This window comes from Acipenser ruthenus, chromosome 16 (genome assembly GCF_902713425.1).
Source record: "Acipenser ruthenus chromosome 16, fAciRut3.2 maternal haplotype, whole genome shotgun sequence".
Taxonomy (NCBI): Eukaryota; Metazoa; Chordata; class Actinopteri; order Acipenseriformes; family Acipenseridae; genus Acipenser; species Acipenser ruthenus.
Genome location: NC_081204.1, coordinates 30,383,770 through 30,404,463, shown reverse-complemented (window position 1 = coordinate 30,404,463; position 20,694 = coordinate 30,383,770). Strand labels below are relative to the sequence as shown.

General features: G+C 38.0%; 2 protein-coding genes across 2 annotated transcripts; one reads left to right on the top strand and one right to left on the bottom strand.

Annotated features, from left to right (window-relative positions):
- Positions 1-3,577: 3,577 nt before the first annotated feature.
- Positions 3,578-16,870, bottom strand: LOC117412675 (cullin-4B). Its single transcript, XM_058989371.1, has 21 exons — positions 16,696-16,870; positions 15,400-15,840; positions 14,075-14,190; positions 12,767-12,870; positions 12,344-12,413; positions 12,168-12,241; positions 11,790-11,952; positions 11,564-11,653; positions 11,222-11,304; positions 10,965-11,032; positions 10,406-10,524; positions 9,876-10,068; positions 9,420-9,524; positions 9,162-9,272; positions 8,714-8,799; positions 8,178-8,285; positions 7,532-7,645; positions 7,057-7,162; positions 6,153-6,325; positions 5,548-5,700; positions 3,578-4,592 (listed from the first exon to the last, which is right to left on the bottom strand). Exons 1-21 carry the CDS (start codon positions 16,868-16,870, stop codon positions 4,497-4,499), a joined length of 2,748 nt encoding a protein of 915 aa, XP_058845354.1. The 3' UTR covers positions 3,578-4,496.
- On the top strand, positions 16,750-20,690 carry LOC117412653 (malignant T-cell-amplified sequence 1). The gene is made up of 6 exons (XM_058989372.1): positions 16,750-16,889; positions 17,308-17,460; positions 17,786-17,883; positions 19,104-19,237; positions 19,654-19,721; positions 20,434-20,690. The coding sequence occupies exons 1-6, from the start codon at positions 16,879-16,881 to the stop codon at positions 20,513-20,515; spliced, it is 546 nt and encodes a 181-aa protein (XP_058845355.1). The 5' UTR covers positions 16,750-16,878; the 3' UTR covers positions 20,516-20,690.
- The last annotated feature ends 4 nt before the right edge of the window (positions 20,691-20,694 follow it).

Here is a 20,694-nt window from a genome sequence, read left to right as displayed (position 1 = left end):
AACACATTTCCCAATTTCCCATGGGACCAGAGCTGGATTGAAAACCCAGGCCTGCAGAGATGAAAGGCTTCCTTAATGTGAATTAAGGAGCAAGCTGCTGTACCATCTCAGCCCTTTATCTTGTCATTGGTTCAATACTACAAATAGCCCCCTTTCCAAACACCTGCCTATAATTCACTTGTTCGTGTTCCCTTGGATTTGATTTCATGATAATTTAATCAATGAATACAAACAATCCTGCTTTGTGTGTGTGGAGTCGGGGGGGGGGGGCTCTCGATTCAGGATTTAATTAGTTATGCATATTATGAAATCCTGTGGTTTTAACAGGATGATCATAACATTAGTTTTGTCATTTACTTACAGTTTTAGTATGGTATTTCAAGATTGGTTGCACCCTGAGGCATTTCTATGTAAGATTTCAAGTTTAAAAACCCTTCAGTTACTTAAATCGTTCCTCTTAAAAAATGAACCACAGATCACAGGCTTTGACAGGCAAAAGCAGAAGCACTAAAAAAAAGATTAAACCCTGTCACTGCGGTTTACCACAAAATCTAATATAGTAACCTTGCCTGTGAAATTAAAATAACATAATTCGATTATATACTTCTCCATACCCCACTTCTACTTCTGCTAATAGACAAATGACAAAACAGGCCATCGAAAAAAAACTGATGAGAGTGCCATTTGTAACCCAGGGTAACAGAAATATAAAAGTACCTTAATATAACTGATCTCTCAGTTTGACATGCTCTCAAAACAGATTTACTGTGTATGACATGCTAACCCCTTTTCTAATTGAGTTTATCTACAGCATTCACAGGGGTTAATGTTAATACTGAACAGTACTTGTAAGTGATATTTTGACAAATTGTATCCATGCATTATACAAAGCCAATGTTTACTATACTATGTGTTTCTTTCAAAACTGCACACCTGAGACCAATATAAGCAAATGGCAGCTATGAAATTATTCTGTTCACTTTAAAGGGGAAATGTAACATAGATGGAGATACAAAACAACAAAAAAACAAACATACAAAACCAATATTTTAATTTTTATATATATATATATATATATATATATATATATATATTGAATGACACAAAAAACTAGAGAACAGCCTCTCACTGTTCCAAGGGAACATATATTTACAGTCTATAACATACCCTTGTCACCCATGTCCTTTACTAAAGATCAAAAAGGTTTTAGCTGTTCTACCAAAGATGTAGGCTGTGGCTCCCCTTGTAAATGAGGCCTCGGTCTCAAAAAACAAAAAACAAAAACTTGAATGTATTACTGATTATTACATCAATACCCAGAACGTGGAGGGTACCCTCAAGGGGTCTTTAACATTGCAGAGGGGAGCACATTCTGCAGTAAAGATTGTTCGTAATGGTGCATCTTAGTATGCTGAAATGAAATGGCTGAAGAACACAGCTACAACATTTTCATTTGTTTGGACAGTGTTTCTCAACGGTGATAAAAACCATGTGATCCAGATAGGAAACTACTGTTCTGCCCTCATCCCCTTCCCTAAAGACTGACTCGGTATGGTCCTGGCTTGTCATGTGTTATGTAAGCCTAGCCCTGCTAAATATTTGTGTTTATTTAAAAAAGAAAACAGGTAGCTTTCAGTTTCAGTTTTCTTTGTTTTCTCTTTTTTATACCAGCACTCGTTAATGTGGATGGCATGACAACAATGTTAGCATGTAGTGAAGCTGCAGATACATGAGCACTAAACTTGTACAGAATCCTGTTTGGCATCATATCAGCTTGCAGCAGCTGATGCAAAAAGTACTAATAAATAATTCAAAATGATAACAAAAAAATAAATACAAAGAGAAAATGCCTGCAAAAAGATTCAACTCCAACCTTAAAAACATGCTTTCCAGCTCAAAGTCTTGCACATTTGACTTTGGTTAAGTTTGCAAACATTTTTTTTTACTGTTAAAATTGACCTGGAGGCTGTACCTCTTTATAATGATTCAGATCTTGCCAATTTTAAGCTTCACAACACTTTACTAGACACAGAACCTGAAAAGCTGAACATAAGGCAAGGGCAGAAATTATGAGCAGTATTTGACAGACATGTCACACAGTGTTACCACAGGAAGAAATTGTACTGGTTGTGGTGCAACAGTTTAATAAAATTTAAAAAAAGAACTTCCCCTTATAAAAACCACTGACACACAAGAAACAGCAGGTGCTATCTGCATAGCCACCAGCTGTTCTCGGATGACTCTGAAAAGGTTTTATATTGCAGCTCTATGTACGGGTTGTAAAAGGTTCACATTGTGGGTTAAATACCTGAACACCAGTCAATACAGGGAAACGTGCTGCAATTCAGAAACGAAAAACAGAACTTCTACAGTGCTACACCATGCCTTTATCTGAATCATTACCAACAAGTCTCTAGAAGAAATAAAAAAGCTCACTGATACTGTGCTATTCTTTCCTCAGTTTTAATCTAAAATTAAAAAGATTTAGAATTAGGGTGATCCAGTAAACTTTGGAAGTGTATGACTGCTATGAATCATGGTTTAGTATTATAAAATGCATACATTACATATAATACTGTAGGTCTCCTTACGAACTAGAGTTCAGCGTTTCCTGACACTTTACAAAAGGAATTCTGAAGAACTACAACCCTCCCGGTTCTTCTAGTAACTTACAATGGCAACCTTAGGGTCATGCAATGCATGCTCTCCCCTCCTCTTTCAAAGTTCAATTAGCAAAATGATAACTGCCGCAGCGTTGAGTAATCATGAGGAAACTGCTTAAACGTGTCACTTACAATTCGTTACTTCATGTTACATTGCTCTTGGAATCTATAAAAAGTCCATAAAGATGGCTTTTTGCTTGTATGAAACTACTAAAAAATGTGCTTTTATTGGTTGCAGAAATGATTACAGTTTATTATTCCCTCTTCAATGTTTATTGCAAAAGATACATTTCTGGTCAAACTTACTTCCACAGCAATTGTACGCATTCCTGGTTTAATTGCGAGCTTTATAAGCCACACTGTACAGGTAACAAGCACAGTAAAACCTGGACTGGATCAAACCGCTTGGCAATGGGAGTCTTTTCCCCCATCCCTGAATTCTTGCACCACAAAAAAAGAAAACAGATGATTTGGGGTTTTGAGCACAAGAACCTTGGACATAGAAACTAAAAAGAAAACAGGTCTACACATTTTTTTAATCTGAAGCAATAAAAAAAACATCAAGAGTTATGTTGAATTCAAACCTGGACAGCAGTCTGACGCAGCATGACTTGGCACACTTCAATCTCAGAACTGTCAACAAATATACCGGCTCCCGCAGGCCTCTAGTTACTGTGCAATACACCAAGCCGAGTGCTTTATTTAGTGCATACAACCACTGGTACCTTTCAGCGTCGTCCCAGAAACATCATGATGAAGTGTTAACATTAAAACATTGAGCAGTTTCCAGCTGCAGGTGCCACGTTTAGTTTAAACCCTCAATAGCGATCTGGTGGTTCTTCGCTTGTTGGCCTTTAAAACATTTTATTTTTATATTTTCTCTACATACAAAGAACTTAGAGGTATGAACAGACTCCAAAAAGCAGCTTCTAGTTTTTAATAAGCATTTACAAATGAAGGTGTTTAGCAGCAACAGAAGAGTTTTGTAGCTCTTTTCTTTTTTCCCCCGTAAAAAAAAAAAAAAAATGAGTGGAACCCCTTTTTTTTGGCACGTTTCTGCTGAAAATAAGTTTATTTTTTAAATTTAAGAAAGATCCAATTGAAATAGTTTGATATATCAAAGCTAGTGACACGATACTTAAAAAACTGACAACATAACATTACAACAATATCCTTTCCAGGCTTATACCCTTGGCTGGATACTTTTCACATCTTTTTAGATTACGAAAAGTTCAGACCAGACATAAAAAACTAATAAAAAGTGTATTCTTTCTAGAGTGTAATTAAATTGTGTAATAAACAGCATTTATCTAACTTCCTCCGTCTTGGGTTCTGAACAGACATGGATGAAACGCACAAACATCAGTTTATTAGAATTTTATAGAAGTGGCAAATCTGTGATGAAATATCGAGTTTAGGATGACTCTGCCAGGGGCAAGTTGTGCGAGACAAACAAAAGTGGAACGTAAAAAAAAAAAAAAAAGAAGACTGTCCTGGGATGCCTTAAAAACGCACAATGTATGAATATAAGTTTCAAAATAAATACTGTTTTAAAACAAGTTTAATCAAATCTCCTTCTTCAGACCCCCACATTTTGTTTTGCTTTGTTAAGTGTCTAGTTTTTCTTTGAAACCTTTGCTTCGCATTTACCAGCATTCTGAAAATGGGCATGCAGTCCCCAGGAAACAGGCCCCAGTAATAGTCTTGTTCCAGGAGGCTACTTCCATTCAGTTGTCGGTTGCGTGGGTTCAACAGGGTAGTAGTAACATCCACTGGAGACTGGGAGACCAGACCAAGTGCTCAGAGCAGCTGAGGGCATGTGCAGGGCTTCCTCTACGCTACATAGTTATACTGGTTGGGATTCTCTTTGTCACGCTCCATATAGTCCCGGTCAATTAGTGACTCTATTCTCTTCTTCAGGTCAGCAGGCTTCAAGAAAAACAAATAAAATAAATCAATAAATACATATAAAATGTTTTATATTACTGGAAACTACATGAACTGCATCCCACGATGCAGCTCGTTTGCAAGACGCCCATTGCAGTGCTGATGAGTGACTTCACAATCCATTCATTCAGATTAATAAAGCAAGTGAAATGTCATACCACAGGACCGTTAATATATGTCAAATAGACTTCATGCTAAGGAAGAAGCTCAGTTCTGGCTCTCTCTCTTCATTTTGTATAGATGGTAGCTTTTTTTATATAAATTGCAACAAAGCCATATATATATTTCTATCTTTAATGTATTACTTTAATATGATCATACAAGTCTGGAAATCTCATTTTAAAAATGCAGGTATTATTTTAATAAATGGTTTATTGTATGCATTCTTGATGTGGCAGAGTCGAACTCCTAGAATATGTCACACGAACATCACAATTTACTAGGGAACATTTTTAATTAAAAAAAAAATATATATATATCATGAGACAGCTTTATTTAGTTTCTTTCGGTATGTACTATGGTTATAAACCATCAATTAGAGGGTATTCTTTGGCTTAAATTATGTAAGTTATAAACAGTTTAAATGAAACAGACTTGTTAGAGCACCATCTAGTGGTGGTATGCTTTAATTATAGCCATTTGAATGCTTCCCCAGACAGTAATGGCCCTTCTCATTTCTTTCAGTTGTGGATCACTGATGTTTTGTACTGCACTATAATGAATGGGTACATATAAGGTCTATCCTGTACGTCATCATTTAAACACTATTTTATTATTTGTTAGACTCCAAGGCCTGAAGATAAACCCCCCCCCCCCCCCCCCCCCCCCCCCAAAAAAAGTGTCCTTCATCAGGTCCATTTATTTCTCTCTGGGTTCATTTAGTCTCTTAGGTGCAGATGCCATGCATTTCCAGCGGGTGCGAGTGTCACATGCTTACCTTGACGGGGAATTTGAGCTGGTTGTAGACCTCCGACACCAAGAGGTTATGGCTGAGTGTCTTCCTCATCTTCATTATCCGGACAATGGCCGCGTCGATCTGGTACTGCCTGTCCTGAAACACTCGCTCTGTAGTGCTGGCTTGTTCTTCCACCTGGGAAAAATAAAATGTACTGCAGTACAAAGGAAACAGCTGACCTGAAATATAGCCCAGAAAACCTTTATATATATTTTTAAAATAAAATAATCTTCAAAAGGTTGCTACTTTTTTCTGATGATCTGGTATGCCGTGGAGAACAAAGAGGACTGGTTTGAAGGTTACGCCCACACAGCTTGAGGAAATGCCAGTGCTTTACTGTAATGCCCAAACTCTGCTGAAGCACGTCTGCATCTGGATAAAGCTTTAACTGATCTTTACAAGCGTGCATCGCCTGGATACGGTGGTACCCTCTGTGCTGTGTTTGTAATAAATAAAGAGTGCTCTGCAAGTGCACTGGCAGTGCTATTGATTCAGGTCACATCAGACTAACCAACGTCGACACTGCCGGAGCTCTGGCACAGCTAATTCAGTCCACAGAAAGCGCATGTGATAAATAAAAAAGGTACCGTTTCTTTCATCTGGATCTGATTGATCTTTATCCTGAAGAGTTTGTGTTTGAAGTCATCATTGCAGGTAAACTTGTCTCCGTCCTCCACATCTTTGCTCTTCGGGGTCTTGGAAATGACTCTGGCCTTGCCACAGGCTAGGGACTGCAGAGTTCGCCTCAGTTCACCGTCCTCTGTCAAGACAAAAATCATCGTTGCTGAAATATTCCACGGCCTGTGCAAGGAGAGCCTTCAAAAGCAATATAATAGGTTCTTTACATTCTTTCGTTACCCACACAGTGGGATCCACCCGTTTGATCATTAAAATTAACACCAGAGTATGAAATGTCTGCAGTTGCCCATTGAATTAACAGTATGTGAAATAACTTTACATGTATGTGTTAAATTTAATGCAACGTTCCCTTTCCTTGGCACAGGCTCTCCAAGGTAGGTCACATAATTACACCCACAATTTATTACAACTGCTTTGGAAATTGATTTTGGCCCACAGCTTGCAGTACAATAATAAAAAAATTAAAAAAAGGAATGACTGCAATAAACCACCTGCAACAGTACGATCGGCAGAAATGTCAAAATGAGCTCCAGATCACAAGACACATGATCTACTCAAAACAGTGTATAGATAATACAGATAAAACATTTCATGACAAATTCAACAACCTCAAGAAATCTACTGCCAGCTCTTTCAGTCTGACTAGAAGTCAATTGCACCCTTTTAACTGCGTATCTCAATTTAGAACGGTCATGCTTTCGTTTATAAAGCATCTAGAAAGGTGTTATTACAAGTGGTGTATTATTAACAAGGAAGACATTAAGAAAGACTTTCAAATATTTTGTGATTTAAATCATTAAGCTTCTCCTAATTAACACTTTTGAGTTTGTAATCGCTGTGGGAGATATATACCTATTCCTGTTGCCAGTTTGATTTCTTCCAAGCTGAACTCTTCTCCTTCGTTGAACATGAGCAACACCAAAGTCTGGAAAAGTGACACTTGCAGCTCCTTTTTACCCTGTGCACAAAAAAGACTCAACTTAGAACCCTCCCTGCCCATTCGTTAACATGTGGGTCACATATAAAACACCTCCTAGTATTATGCCGCATTGCTGGAAAAATGAAAGTGTAACGATTGCTGCATCTACACATGCCACACCTCCATTCAGGTTGGAGAATATTGGTCAAATGTGTGCCAATTGACCCTACAGGATCAGCTAAAATACTTAAGTGTGCTGTTTTTAGAATCAGCACTGCATTCACATTTAAAAAAGGACAAAAACAACAAAAAAGGGTGGAAAACAATAAACCAAGTATCTACAATTTGTATTCTTGGGAAATAATAATTGGGGGGGAAAGAAAACTGAAATTGAAAAACCGCGACTACCTCCTTAAACTCAGCTTTTAATACACAGTGTCCTAGTGTTGACTGCCACTGGAGCTTCCGGCCGCTGTGCTTCCCCAGGTAAAACGTTTTGAAAATCTCCTGCAGTTTTACCATCTAAAAGAGGTCAAAAACACAATGTAGAAACAAAACATTAAACAAATTAATTTCACAGAGCAGCGGCTCTCCTTTTCCTGAACACGTTTTTACAGCCCTGATCTTAGAAAGTCAATGTTGGTGCAGTTTCGGGCTCTCATGCAGCCCAGCGCATTGCACCTAGTGTTAGCAGAGCAGTCATAGCAAGGAACCCTCCAGTTGAAACACAGAAGAATTAAAGAAGTGCTCTCTGTGGCACAACCGAGACCTGGATCACGGCCACGCGGCCAGGCTGATTTCAAGCTTAAACAAAACCAAGCACAACTGCCAGGATCCAAATTCAAGACCCTTGCGTGCAAATCCACCAGTCTTTAAAATGCACTGTGGTGTCGTCGCCAAAGAGAATTTAATTTTGACACGCATGGAAAATTATACTGGGAGAAAATATTACGATCAATATATGTAGTGTATCAACATTTTATTTGTTAAACATGTAACTGTTATTCTCTCGTGTATTTTGTTTTGCCCTTGGCTTTATTGAAAGAATACTGACCTCTGCGGGTAGATGAACTTCCATAGGCACGTATGTTGGCCAGTAGCCCATTGTTAGGATATTTACTGTCAGTTCAATATTACCAGGTACGTTTTGACACTGCATGTACTGAAAAAAAATAAAACAAGTTAGTGGCTTGAGTGAACACACTGGGGTTTATTTTAGTGATATAAAACCCAAGTAGATCTCAATACAGCAACCACAAACAATACTGCATGTAAGTTTAAATACAAATAGATAAAAAAAAACATATCGCACTTGAGCATGAATGACAAAAAAAAAAAAAACCACACAACTGCAGAGACAGAAATACCTGTTGGACAGTTTACAGAGAAAACAACACAATACTGCATATTCAATTACAGCAAGTCTCTAGTTTGAATGGAATTACGTGCAACAGAGAAACATTGATCTGTTGAACCTTGCAGGGATGAAGGCATATCAATCTGTATTGGTAAACACTTCCAATCTATAGAATTGAAGCCTGGACAAACTATTTGCTGTACAGAAGTTTTTAATTTGCAATTCAGCCTTACCTGTTTAAACTGAACCATGATGTCTTTCGAAAGCTCCATGTCCTTGAACATCCCCTCCAATTTACTAGTGAAAGCAGCTCCACATTCTGAAATACAATACAAAGGTTCAATAAACTGAAACAAAGAACCCTCCCAGACATGATCAGAATGTTGATTAGTTCTGAGCAGAAGCTTTAGAAATCGAAGAGCAATTCTTCATAGCCTGACACACTGCACAGGTCTAGAGTGCAATTAACACCTAGCCCACCTCAAACAATCAAGCAGCAAGTGTAGTATAACCCACAGTTTTAAAAGAAGTAGCTTCAAGTTTTACAGTACATCTGAAATAAAAACAATACAAAACAAAAAACTCAATGAGTAGAATTCTAGGTAAGATGACAAATCTCTAAATATTCAAATGTAGTTTGAAGCCACTTGCTCTTAATGGTTTAGGAGGAACTTGACTCACCGTGTTTTAGTTTGGACAGCATGGACTTCTCAGCATCTACTGAAGCACTCTTCCCAACCAGTAACCTCTTCGCTAAATCTTTCTTGTAAAATGCCTCAAAAACATCTTTTCCTGTTGCAAGCAATTTAAAAAAAAGGTAAATTGGTATATTGCATTTTATATTCTGCATCGCTCATCTCCAATTGCAAGTGAACGATCAATGAAAATAGCATAATATATGTTTGTGCAGCAGGTTCATTTTAAGAGCGAGTTCTGTACCGTAAATGAACCTGAATATGATCATTATTTTGTCCAACATCTTCTCCAGCTCTTCATCCGTTGCTTCTTTGTTGCCAGCACGCAGCTTTGAATCCACGTACTTTGCTAGGACATAAAAAGAAAAGTAAATTAGAGCTACCAAAACTTGTTCTAGAAAACTCTTGCAATGCTTACAGAAATGATTTCCACCACACACATTTTATTACAGTGCGTCTATTGATAAAATACAACTGTATTTAGTCTTCTTCTCCAAGCAAAGGGAATGAGAATGTGATATTCCTTTACATCATTTAATATTGCACTATGTCCAGTGTTGTTATAATCATTGACCCTATAGCCGTCACATCAAAGCTTTCTGCTAAACCCATTCTGTAGTACAGCTGAAATAAAGGCCTCAGAATGACTTCTCATAAAAAGGAACGAATGAGGTGTTTACTGTCAAAAATAAAAAATTACCAATTAGTTCTGCTGGTTTGTTTGGCCTCTTGTTTATGAACGTTTCAAAAGCTTCCTTCATGGCGTTGACAAACTTCTCGTTCTTCAAGAAGCAGATGTCTATGATGTGATCCACCTTGTCTTTAAAATCTAGCAGCTCCTGGACCATTGTCTTATCCTTTTCAGGGTTGATTACTATCGTGCTTCCAAAGGCCTACAGAACGCACAGTAAACCCACAGTAAAAGTTCAGCTACACAGCATTCTCAACAGGCACAGCGTGCAAGTCTATGTCCCGAGGAACGTGGAAGAGGCATGTCAGAATTTAAAAACACAAAGATAACAGAGTGGTGCAGAACTGGAATACACACACAGCATACACATATTCTTTATTAGTGACCCATTCAAGCATCCATACATATATTAATGAATACATGCAAGAAAAGATTGGACTTCATATTATTAAATATGTTTGCATTTATTGAAAATTATTCTTAAACTGCTATAAAAAGCATTAGAAAGGGAGAAGAATTGTGAACCCCACTACCAGTACCTTAATATACTCAATCCAGTGCTGAAGGAGGACCTGCACACCCCCTCGCACCCTGCTGAAGAGCTGGTACAAAAGGGACATGTCCTGGATTCTGTTCTCATCTAGAAGGTGGTTTAGACCTAGGGAAAGCAATTTAAAATAACAATTGAAAATGTACACTTTTTCCCAGATAACATTTGATTTGCTTCTTAATGAAACTAGAATACTAGTAATCATCAGTAAAACATTTGATCATAGTTTTCAAATTCTGTAAAACTTTATTTGTTCATGTACCCTGGCACCACACTACAGAATAGGTTCCTGTGCTGCAGGTATGAGGCGCCCCATATAAAGTCTGATGCGTATCAGCACATCTGTAAACCTCAGTAGGGAGTCCTAACACATGCTGCACAGGGAATAGATCTGTCGTGTGGTAGACACCAGTCTGCAGGAAGGTTTATGATACCGACAAGAATGAAACTGCCCTACTAATATTAACTGTAGTTTTGTCTTCCAGGTCAAGCTATAGGATCATCTGGAATAGATACTTTTAGAAAATACAAAATAAATAAAAAATTACCTTTCTGAAGAGTGGCTGTTAGATGTTCACCTAATAGCTGTTTTTCCACAGTAGCGATAAGGGGCTTTCTGTAAAATAGGGAAAAGCTCTTGTTGGAGTCAATTAATTAAATTAGAAAACGACCAAGGCATGAACTATTATTATAAACACCATCCCCTCCTCCCTTAACGACTGGCCACTGTAGCCGGTTAAACTGGAGTACGGACATAAAAACTCAACACAGCATCTGCCAATTGAATTAGTAAAGGAAGGCTTACTGTGTGCTCTGGTCTAAATACGTGATAACCCTGTCAGCTTCCTCTTCCAAGCGCTTGCTTACATGGTGCAGGTAGTCTGGGACCTGAAAAAGAAAATCTAATATATACAGCTCTGCAGGGATGGAAAACGTGATTGAAACAAAACTGTGTTAAACCATCATAACCCGTGTCTGTCAGATTCAACTCCAATTCAATCAATATGAATAAAGACTTCTGAATAAAGAGTTTTGCAACAATGACCAAGGCATACCCCCCTTTCTATTTTAACTTGTGCAGTTTTAGTTGTTGATGCTATTGGATCAGTTTATAAAAAGTGCATTCATCTAATGAAGTCAAAATTACCTCGTGTTCCTGCATTAGCCTCTGACCTTCGGCAGCATACAAACGATTAGTCTCTTCCAAAAACCGCTGTTCAAATGAATCCTGGTAAATCTAAGTGTCAGAGCAGAAAAGATATTTGAAACAGCAGACCCTTCATGATGTGTAGACTAAAACACGATGCCTTCAGAGCAAACGTATTGACTGGTGACTGAAACAGACCAGAGAATGCTTTTAATTAGCTACTTACCTGCAAATCTGAGAGCATGCTGAGAAGACTTCGGAGCAAACTCCTGCCGATGGCCTCACCACTTCGCTCCCTTTCAATCAACAGCAGGATTCCGTCTATCGTCTTATTCTGCACTTTCTGATCACTGATTATGTAAAATCTAAACAACTCCAGTCCCATGTCCCTAGAAAAAGAGTTCAATGTTTTTTTGGTGTTTTTTTTTACATTTCCTTTATTATTTTACGGTGTTCACAATCATTCCGATTGGTTCCTGGTTCTGTTCCAATATTGCATTATCAATTTACTCTAAACCTGCCATGGAGCTCGTCAGGAGAATCCCAAAGCACTGGGACTGAACAGACTTCCTCATTCCATTCACAAGCTGTTTACTACACTTACCAAATAGACGGCAGCATTGAATTTTGAAGAACATAAGTCCGATCCAAAAACAAGAAGATACTTCGAATCATGATCTGCAAATAGAACAACAAAACGTAGTAATGACGTCAGTCCAGGTTTACCTGTTTACGCACCTGTTTGTGATGTCACTCAAGTTCATTATTGCATAAACTTACCATTTGTCTGCAGTGATCCTGCCAGCATTTATCTATCTTCTTCAGGAACAGCACGCTGTCTAACGCATCCGTAACGTTAGGTCAAGGAAGCTGCTATACTATGGAGAAATGCATACAACCCTTATAACATCTGGGTCACTGCAGCACAAGTGGACCAAGGAGTGTTGCTTAACCCATTACGGCAAAATGACTAATGCTATTTGTCTAGGTTATAGCCCCGACACTGAGAAAATATTACAAACAGGCATTATTACCCCCTCATCATGTGTGGTTTCAGCATCATCAACTACAAATACAGGCAACACCTCTACATGACATCTTTTGAGATCGAGATCTATATCTATCTATCTATCTATATAGTGATGAACCAATAATATGACACTCCGTTGTGGTCCAGCTTCTTCTTCACCCAGTAAAGGATATTCTCTGAACTGATGGATCTGAGCCTTGATGTGGTCCTCGCACACTGCCCTCAGCTGCTTATAAAGTTTTGCTGAAATTTTGTGGGAACAGAGGTTCTCAACAGCCTAAAACAGAGAAAAGGAACAAAGAATGAATTAAAACCATTATTTAAAAAGTACTACAAGTGATGTTGCTAGTTTGGATATATGTGGATATCTAGAGAAGTGTTTGTTCAAATGTGATGCAATTTTGGATTTTTTGTGGACAATTTATTGAGTGCATTAATATCTGGGTATATATGGAGATGCTTGTCTGTCTATGTAGGAACATCACACTTACATTTTTACTGTTATGAACAGAATCTAGAGAACTGTTTATCCAACTGTTACAAAACTAAATTGAGACTATCAAACTCTGGGAGCCTGTCAGTCTGTCTGTATACAGTGGATGAAAGGCATGGGGATCTACTGTACTTCAAGATACTGAGACCTCATTTAAATAGCTGAACAATAAACCTCTATAGGACAAAAGATCAAGTGTTACAAGTAGCAGTGGAGTTCTGGCTCTCATTCAATTTATTTAAAGGATGTCTTCCTTTGTTTTTTGTTTGTTTGTTTTGTTTTTACAAATCTCACAACAGCTAGCTAAATAAAAACCTAGGACATTCTGATTCCCAATCTAGAACGCTGTTAAGGTCATCGCTTTAAAAAAAACAAACATGAAAAAAACAAAGATATAGATTTTGACCCTGGGAAACAGCTGCTGTGCTGAATGAAATCAATACTGTGATGCTCAGCACTCAAAGCAAAATACACTGCGCTGTAGAGCTGCATAACACGGCTGGGATCAACAGTAATCAACAACACGCAGAGTAGTGTGTAGCACACAGGTTTGGTTAGAAAAGATAACTCCACTCACAACTGCAGAGCGCTCTACTAGTATAGGAAAAAGCATTGCAAACCAGTAACTTAATCCAATATGCTAATTACATGCCCATTTTTACACTTTTCATTATACTATACTGGTTATCCTGTAAACGCTCCTATGTAAATGCGTTCTTTACAAAAAAGAAAAAAACGTGTTTCTGCACTCCTCATATCAGCCCACTCTGTCCTCTGTACACTCAAGACAGAACAAACAGAAGACCACATGCACCAGATCAGCTCAAAAAGAAGTCTGGCTGTACTCTCAGTACATCAGTGACAAACATCCAGCCCAGATAACCTGATTACACCATGTGGAAGCACAGACGTTAAATTAAATGAGTACTGCAAGGGCAATGATGAGATGTTGTTGGTGTGAACACTAATGCTGTAGTGTGCTTCTCACCTGATAAAGCTCCTCTAGATTGTATTTTATTGAAGTGCTGTTTTGAATGGCCTCCACTGCCTCCTTCAGTTTCTGCCAGGTCTCGTCAGTGTAGTTCTCTGGCAATTTCGGTTTCTCTGCAAATCGAAACCTCATTTAAGCAATGCGAGCCACAAGTTAACATTGAACCTCAATTTCACATGTACCTGTGTGTTGTGTGCTTAGCTTTCATTTACTTGCCCTGAAAAGCATGGAGGCAACGAAATATCATCTTGAGCTCCAGTGTATAATAAATGTAAAAAAAAAAACATTTCAACTACAGTTTAGCTCTTAACATGTACAGCACGTCCCCCAAAATTATAATTATCGGTTTAGAAATGTGAGTTAATCTGAGGCTGAAGGTGGATAAATAAACAAATATCCAATGTTAATATTAGGATAACGTTTGCATGGTCTTCAGTGTACTCCATATGTAGTATTAAATAAATAAAAAGCAGTTAAAACAAAAGCTTCATCATCCTACTTCCAATAGTTCAGAGGTGAACATACATTTCTGAAGTCAGGTACTGCCACAGAAAACTGTATCCTAAGTACAGTACATTCTAAAGGGGGCTACTGCACTGAACTAAATCTATACTGTGGTGGACCTTAGTCATGCAAAAGAAAGATTATCCCTGGCAAAAAACGGATTTAATAGATTTGAAGAAGTCAATACACAGCAGATAAACACATCAACAAAGAGCAGCTATAATCCCAGGAGGGACTGCTTTCTTGGCAATACTTCAATCAGATGGTTTTGGCACTTGTTAAAAGCTTTTTCTAGTAGGCATAGTACGTTTTTGTACAAACACCAAACATATAAAATCAGCAATCCCTACAAACAGAGGACTTCTTATCACAATTCAATCATATCACAGCATACTGAGAGCTGTCGTGATTAAATCTTAAATCAAAATACAAACACTTCAATTTGATCGACTAACTATTCCAAGATTTTCCTAGCAGTGCTATAACACAGGTCAGCACCTCAGTAGCTGTCCAATGTACGCAATACCAAATCACAACTTGTTCCATGTAAACAATAAATACATTACTATTGGTAATGCATTGAAATAGCAGCTCTCTACACTGTGCCCCGACCAGAAGATTTACTGATCATGATTCAAGAGCATACCGGTCCATGCAACATGTTTCTGCTACATTATTACACAGCTTCAAAGTTAACGTTACCCATTGTCCATTATACCAGAGTCCTCGCAGAGTGGATACGTGAATGCACTAAACTCTTAATCAAGAATGAAACTGGTAAATTGCTTTACTGCAGGGCTAGTGACAGGAAATGTTACCTTTGAAGTTTTTTATAACTAGTTTCTTGGCAGCTCCGGGTTTGCTGTTGGAGAAGCTTGTGGACCCTGTCGAAGTTTTTGTCAGCCCGTTGGCATGATGTCCAACGCCAGCAGCCAAAAAGAGGTTTTTACTCTTGTTAGAAGACGTTGATGAAGAAGAAGAGGACTCCTCAGCCATTTTCACATCCAGTCCGATAAAATCGACAGAGTCCTCGAACCTCAACTTCTTCTGGACGTGGTGAGAGGTAGAAGAACCGGAGGAGGGGGAATTGCCAATGCTTTTGGAAGGAGACGAGGAAATCGATTCAAATTCTTCCCTTTCGGAGCTGTTTATTTTCCTCTTTTTGGACGTTGAGCTAATGTTGCTGCTACTGTTAATACCATCAGAAGCTGCTGGCCTGACCTCCTGAGCTGGCGGCGGGGGATTAGGGGAAGATAAACCTGTTGGAAACATGAAAAAAATTACAAAAATCAAATAACCAGTCTATTAATCCTACGAGGGTTTTGTTTGCATATGTTGACGTTGATGCTCTATGCTTTTCTCTGAGCCTCGTCCCCTCTGATTTTGTTGAATGCTGAATTGTTTTCTAAATGGAAACAGATAATAAAAATCAAACTAAAGCTCCACTCTTTAGACCCCTTTTCTTTCTTGTTATTGTCAAAAAAAGATGGCTGGTTACTGCTTCCTCTTCAGCGCCCGTCTATCCCACACATTGAAAAATATTTTAAAATTAGATTTACATTAATTATGCCTATTTAATCCAAGTTAACGTGGCAAACAGTCCAAATGGCTGCTGAATATATATAGATTCTGAAAAGCTACTTTAAACTGTGTACGGACATGTTGTGACCTACCGGAAGTATTTCAGTATTTCGTCGACAGTGTAAAAGCGGGTGTTTGCAGTAGTAGGCGCGAGGTGGTGCTGTGTGAACTTTGGAGTACAAATAAAGTTTTTTTTGAAAGTTTTCAATACTATTGTCACGCTGTTTTTGCAGCCAGTAAAAATGGTTTTAAAACATGAATAATACTAATAATTATTTAATTATTAGTATAACATGAACTATAACAACATGTACATAACACTTAATTTTAATTGAGGAATTACAAATGAAACAAAGGCAGACAAAAATAAAAACTTTAAAATACTTTTTTTTTAAAAAAACAACGCTTTAAGTATAATTTGTATTTCAGCATTATAATGTTATATACATTTGTGGCGTGACAAATCCATTATAGCAATGATGTGACCGCTCTTGTCTTAACATCAATCTCTATGGCAAACGTCCTGCTCTTACCGCATTCCGCTCTGTACTGTCGTGCTGTGTGTGTCTGCTGTCTGTTGCTGTTGCAAACACATCTGAATCCGGCGCTGGGAGACGCGTGGAGAGAGAGCATCTTATTTATACTTTTTGGGTTTGATTGAGCTCTACTAAAGAATATCAGCAAAAATCGAATTCTACAAAAGACCATCACCGAGGATGTTTAAAAAGTTGGGTTTTTTTGTCTGTCGTTGGACTGTCTGTGGGGTTGTCATTGTGTGGCTGTTTTGCTATTGCAGTAAAACGACTGATTATATACTGACTGTATACCAATGAAGTTATGCGTTTGTATAAAGTCTTCTTACAAGTGTCATTACGTGTTTAGATTCATAGCTGACCTAAAAAATAAAAAATAAAATGAGAATAGAAACTGACCGTAAGCAATCGCTTATGATAACTCTGAATGTAACTGGATGCAATCTTGTCTTTTTTTTAACTTATGCATTCAATTTAACATATGTACATACATAACGGATTTATTGTATTGTCTTTGAAATTAATAATCACAAAATAAAAATTAGACCAGAAAATGGTTCATACAGTAGTACATAGCCTTCATCGTTTGTTGTCTTTTTTATTTGATTTCAGATTTGATGACAAGGAAAATGTTTCCAACTGCATTCAGCTCAAAACATCTGTTATCAAAGGGATAAAGAACCAGCTTTTGGAGCATTTCCCGGACATTGAGTCATGGCTCAATCAGATCATGCCGAAGAAGGACCCGGTTAAGATAGTTCGATGGTACGGTATTCGGAATTCGCTTTTGAATCTTTATAGTTTCACATATATGCAGTTTAAAATGCTAAGTAGAACCTTGGGGGCGCCTCCGATCATTCTGAGTTGTAATATGTATATATCCACAAACACCTGTACTGTACTGAACCAGTTTATTTACACTATTTCATGACATCAGCTAGGGGAAACTTTGCATTTTGAAGTGCAGTAGCCAGACTATAAATTTAGCATTTATCCTTTCTGATTTTAAGTGTATGAATTGATTTCTGTTTGGATTAAGAACCATGCTTTACATGTTTAAAGTAAGGCATTGGTATTTGTACATTTTCAGCCACGAGCATATTGAAATCCTGACAGTCAATGGAGAGTTGCTGTTCTTCAGACAGAGGGAAGGACCGTTCTACCCAACACTGAGATTACTTCATAAATGTAAGGTTCAATGGTTTCTTTTTCATTGATTGTCAAGGGAATGCACCCCCGGCCTGAATTAAATCAAAATTAGGAGACACCACCGTCTTTGTTAAGTATAGCTATGACATGCACTGTCAACTTTGATTTCATGCAGGCTGTGTTCCCTGCGCTTGCTGTTATTTCTGCATCACAGGTGGCTGGTGACTTTACTTCAGCTAAAAACTAAGAAGACTTAAGTGTATTTTTTGAAATGATCTCTAGTGGTGGAGGAAACTCTCTGGCGGATTATACTGTAGAGGAGGTGCAGTACATATAAAATGCATTTATTTATTATTTGTTTATTTAGCAGATGCCTGTATCCAAGGCGACTTACAGAGACTAGGGTGTGTGAACTATGCATCAGCTGCAGAGTCACTTACAATTACATCTCACCCGAAAGACTGAGCACAAGGAGGTGAAGTGACTTGCTCAGGGTCACACAATGAGTCAGTGGCTGAGGTGGGATTTGAACCGGGGACCTCCTGGTTACAAGCCCTTTTCTTTAACCACTGGACCACACAGCATTTTACCTACAAATGTGTTGGAACTGATCAGCATGGCGTTCTCTTCCAGGCTCCTCATGTGAATTGATGGAGATGTGTTATTCCTCATACTGTGAATGTAGGTCTCAGAGATGGGAGTGTTTTCCTCATGCTGTGAAGACACCCAGTATTATATAGTAGGCTGAGCTGTAGAACATTTAAAAGCCATATTGGGAGCTGCTTGTCTGCTTTTGATGAACCTTTGCCTCAGCTTTTATGAAATTATTTTCCAATAAGAAGTGGATCATGGTGATATTTTGTAATAGTATTAATAATATAACATTAATATGTTCTTTTTACCTTTTTATAACATTTTGAATAGAGGACAACATAACCAGAAAAAGCTCTGTAGATAGCTGTAGTTTGTCAAGTTAGTCAGTGATTAATAGCGATATAGGATTCACCATATCTTCTCAACAGAATATCATTGCTGACCACTTTATCTCTTTGAGCTTCAAAATAGTCCAAACAATTGCATCAGCTGTACCCTGGCTAGTATTACATAAAGTAATTTGTAAGTATTGTGGCTTCAGTGCATCAGCATACATTTATAATATTCTAAATTCTTGACCCATGCAGTTCAAGTCTACATGTAGTGGAACATGTCTAATGTATCACTGATTTACATCATTGTATTTATTTCTATATTTTTCCCAGATCCCTTTATCCTTCCACATCAGCAGGTAGATAAAGGAGCTATCAAATTTGTCCTGAGTGGAGCAAACATCATGTGTCCTGGCCTCACATCCCCAGGAGCCAAGCTGTACCCAGCAGAAGCAGATACTGTGGTTGTATCCTTCCAGAGGAAAACGAAAATGCCCTTAAATAATACATACACATTTTAAGAGAGATTACACACAGAACCCTTGTGTGCATGACATATTGAAAATAGGCAATAGCTGGGGAAAAAGTCGTTTGTGGACACATAATAAATATGTATTTTAATTGAAAGTGTTTTCCAAATGGCATCCTCAGATAAGGTCGTACTGCATTTACATCTTCCATGTCATGTAAACACTAGTTTAGGGTTAAGTAAAGCCTGAGTTTAAGTATTTAACAGCAATACAAAGCACATGATCCCAGAGAAAAGGCTGCTGATGTACAGTCAGGAAACAAACTACACTTAATTCATTTCTAGTAAATAAATAATGATTTTCGGGTAAGGCTTTGAACCTCAGCTAGTAGGCTCCTTGACCTCGGGTGCCAGGCTATAATGGCAGAGGGTAAGCAGAATGCACTGTGCGTCGGTGTCATGAAGATGTCAGCAGAGAACATGCAAGTACTCAATTTGTTTGTATAAATTGTCAAAGGGTTTGATTTGCGTTGCCAGCAGGGAATCCACCTGGTTTGTAGATGGTTGATGCAGCTTTGCTGTGTAATGCTCCAAGAAACAGCTTATCACAGCAGGGAAAAGGTTGATGAGATAGAGTCAAAAAGACACACATTTAAACAGAACATGTGTCTGTCTTATACAGGGTTCAGGCCCATTCCATTTAGAAACCAATTCACAAATCAAATTCCTTTTAAAGGTACAGGAATTGGAATTGATATTTTAAAGACATGCTTGTTGTGATTGCTCAAGTGCTTTCATTTGAAGTCAGTGTATCTGACTAACAGTGATTCAATTGAAGTAATTTGTTGCCACTGTGAGAATCTCATTTTAACAGAACGCTGCCCATTGCGATTTTGATCAGTGATGTGTCAGATTTGATTTTAAAAAGAAATTGTTAACGGAATTGAAAACCAGGAGTTGACCCCATACCCTGGTCTTATCATTTAGTGTTAGTTTAATGGTGTAAATACAAAACAATGAAAAAAAGTTACTTTTAAAGAGTGTAGTGCAGAACATTCCACCATACCAGTAGTAGCAGGTGTGTTCAAAACCTGTTTTTATCAGGATGCAGTCATGCTTTTTAGTGATTTGTATCATGTTGGAATGCTGATGATGAGGAATGTGTTTTTCTCCCCCACACACATTTTAATACAGTGAGAAAGTCAACAAAGGAATTGGCGTTGAGAACCTCCACTATTTAAATGATGGTCTGTGGCACATGAAGACATACAAGTGAGGAGTGGCAGAAGCATTGTCATGTATTGTCCCTGCCAGCTGGAACTTCAGGAGGAATGTGTGCAGATTACCTGCTTTGTACGACAATGGACTTGTTGTGAATATATAACAATACACAATGAAAACCCGGATTCATGGCAAAACAAAATACAAATAAATTAAGATTCTGCTCTAAAGGTG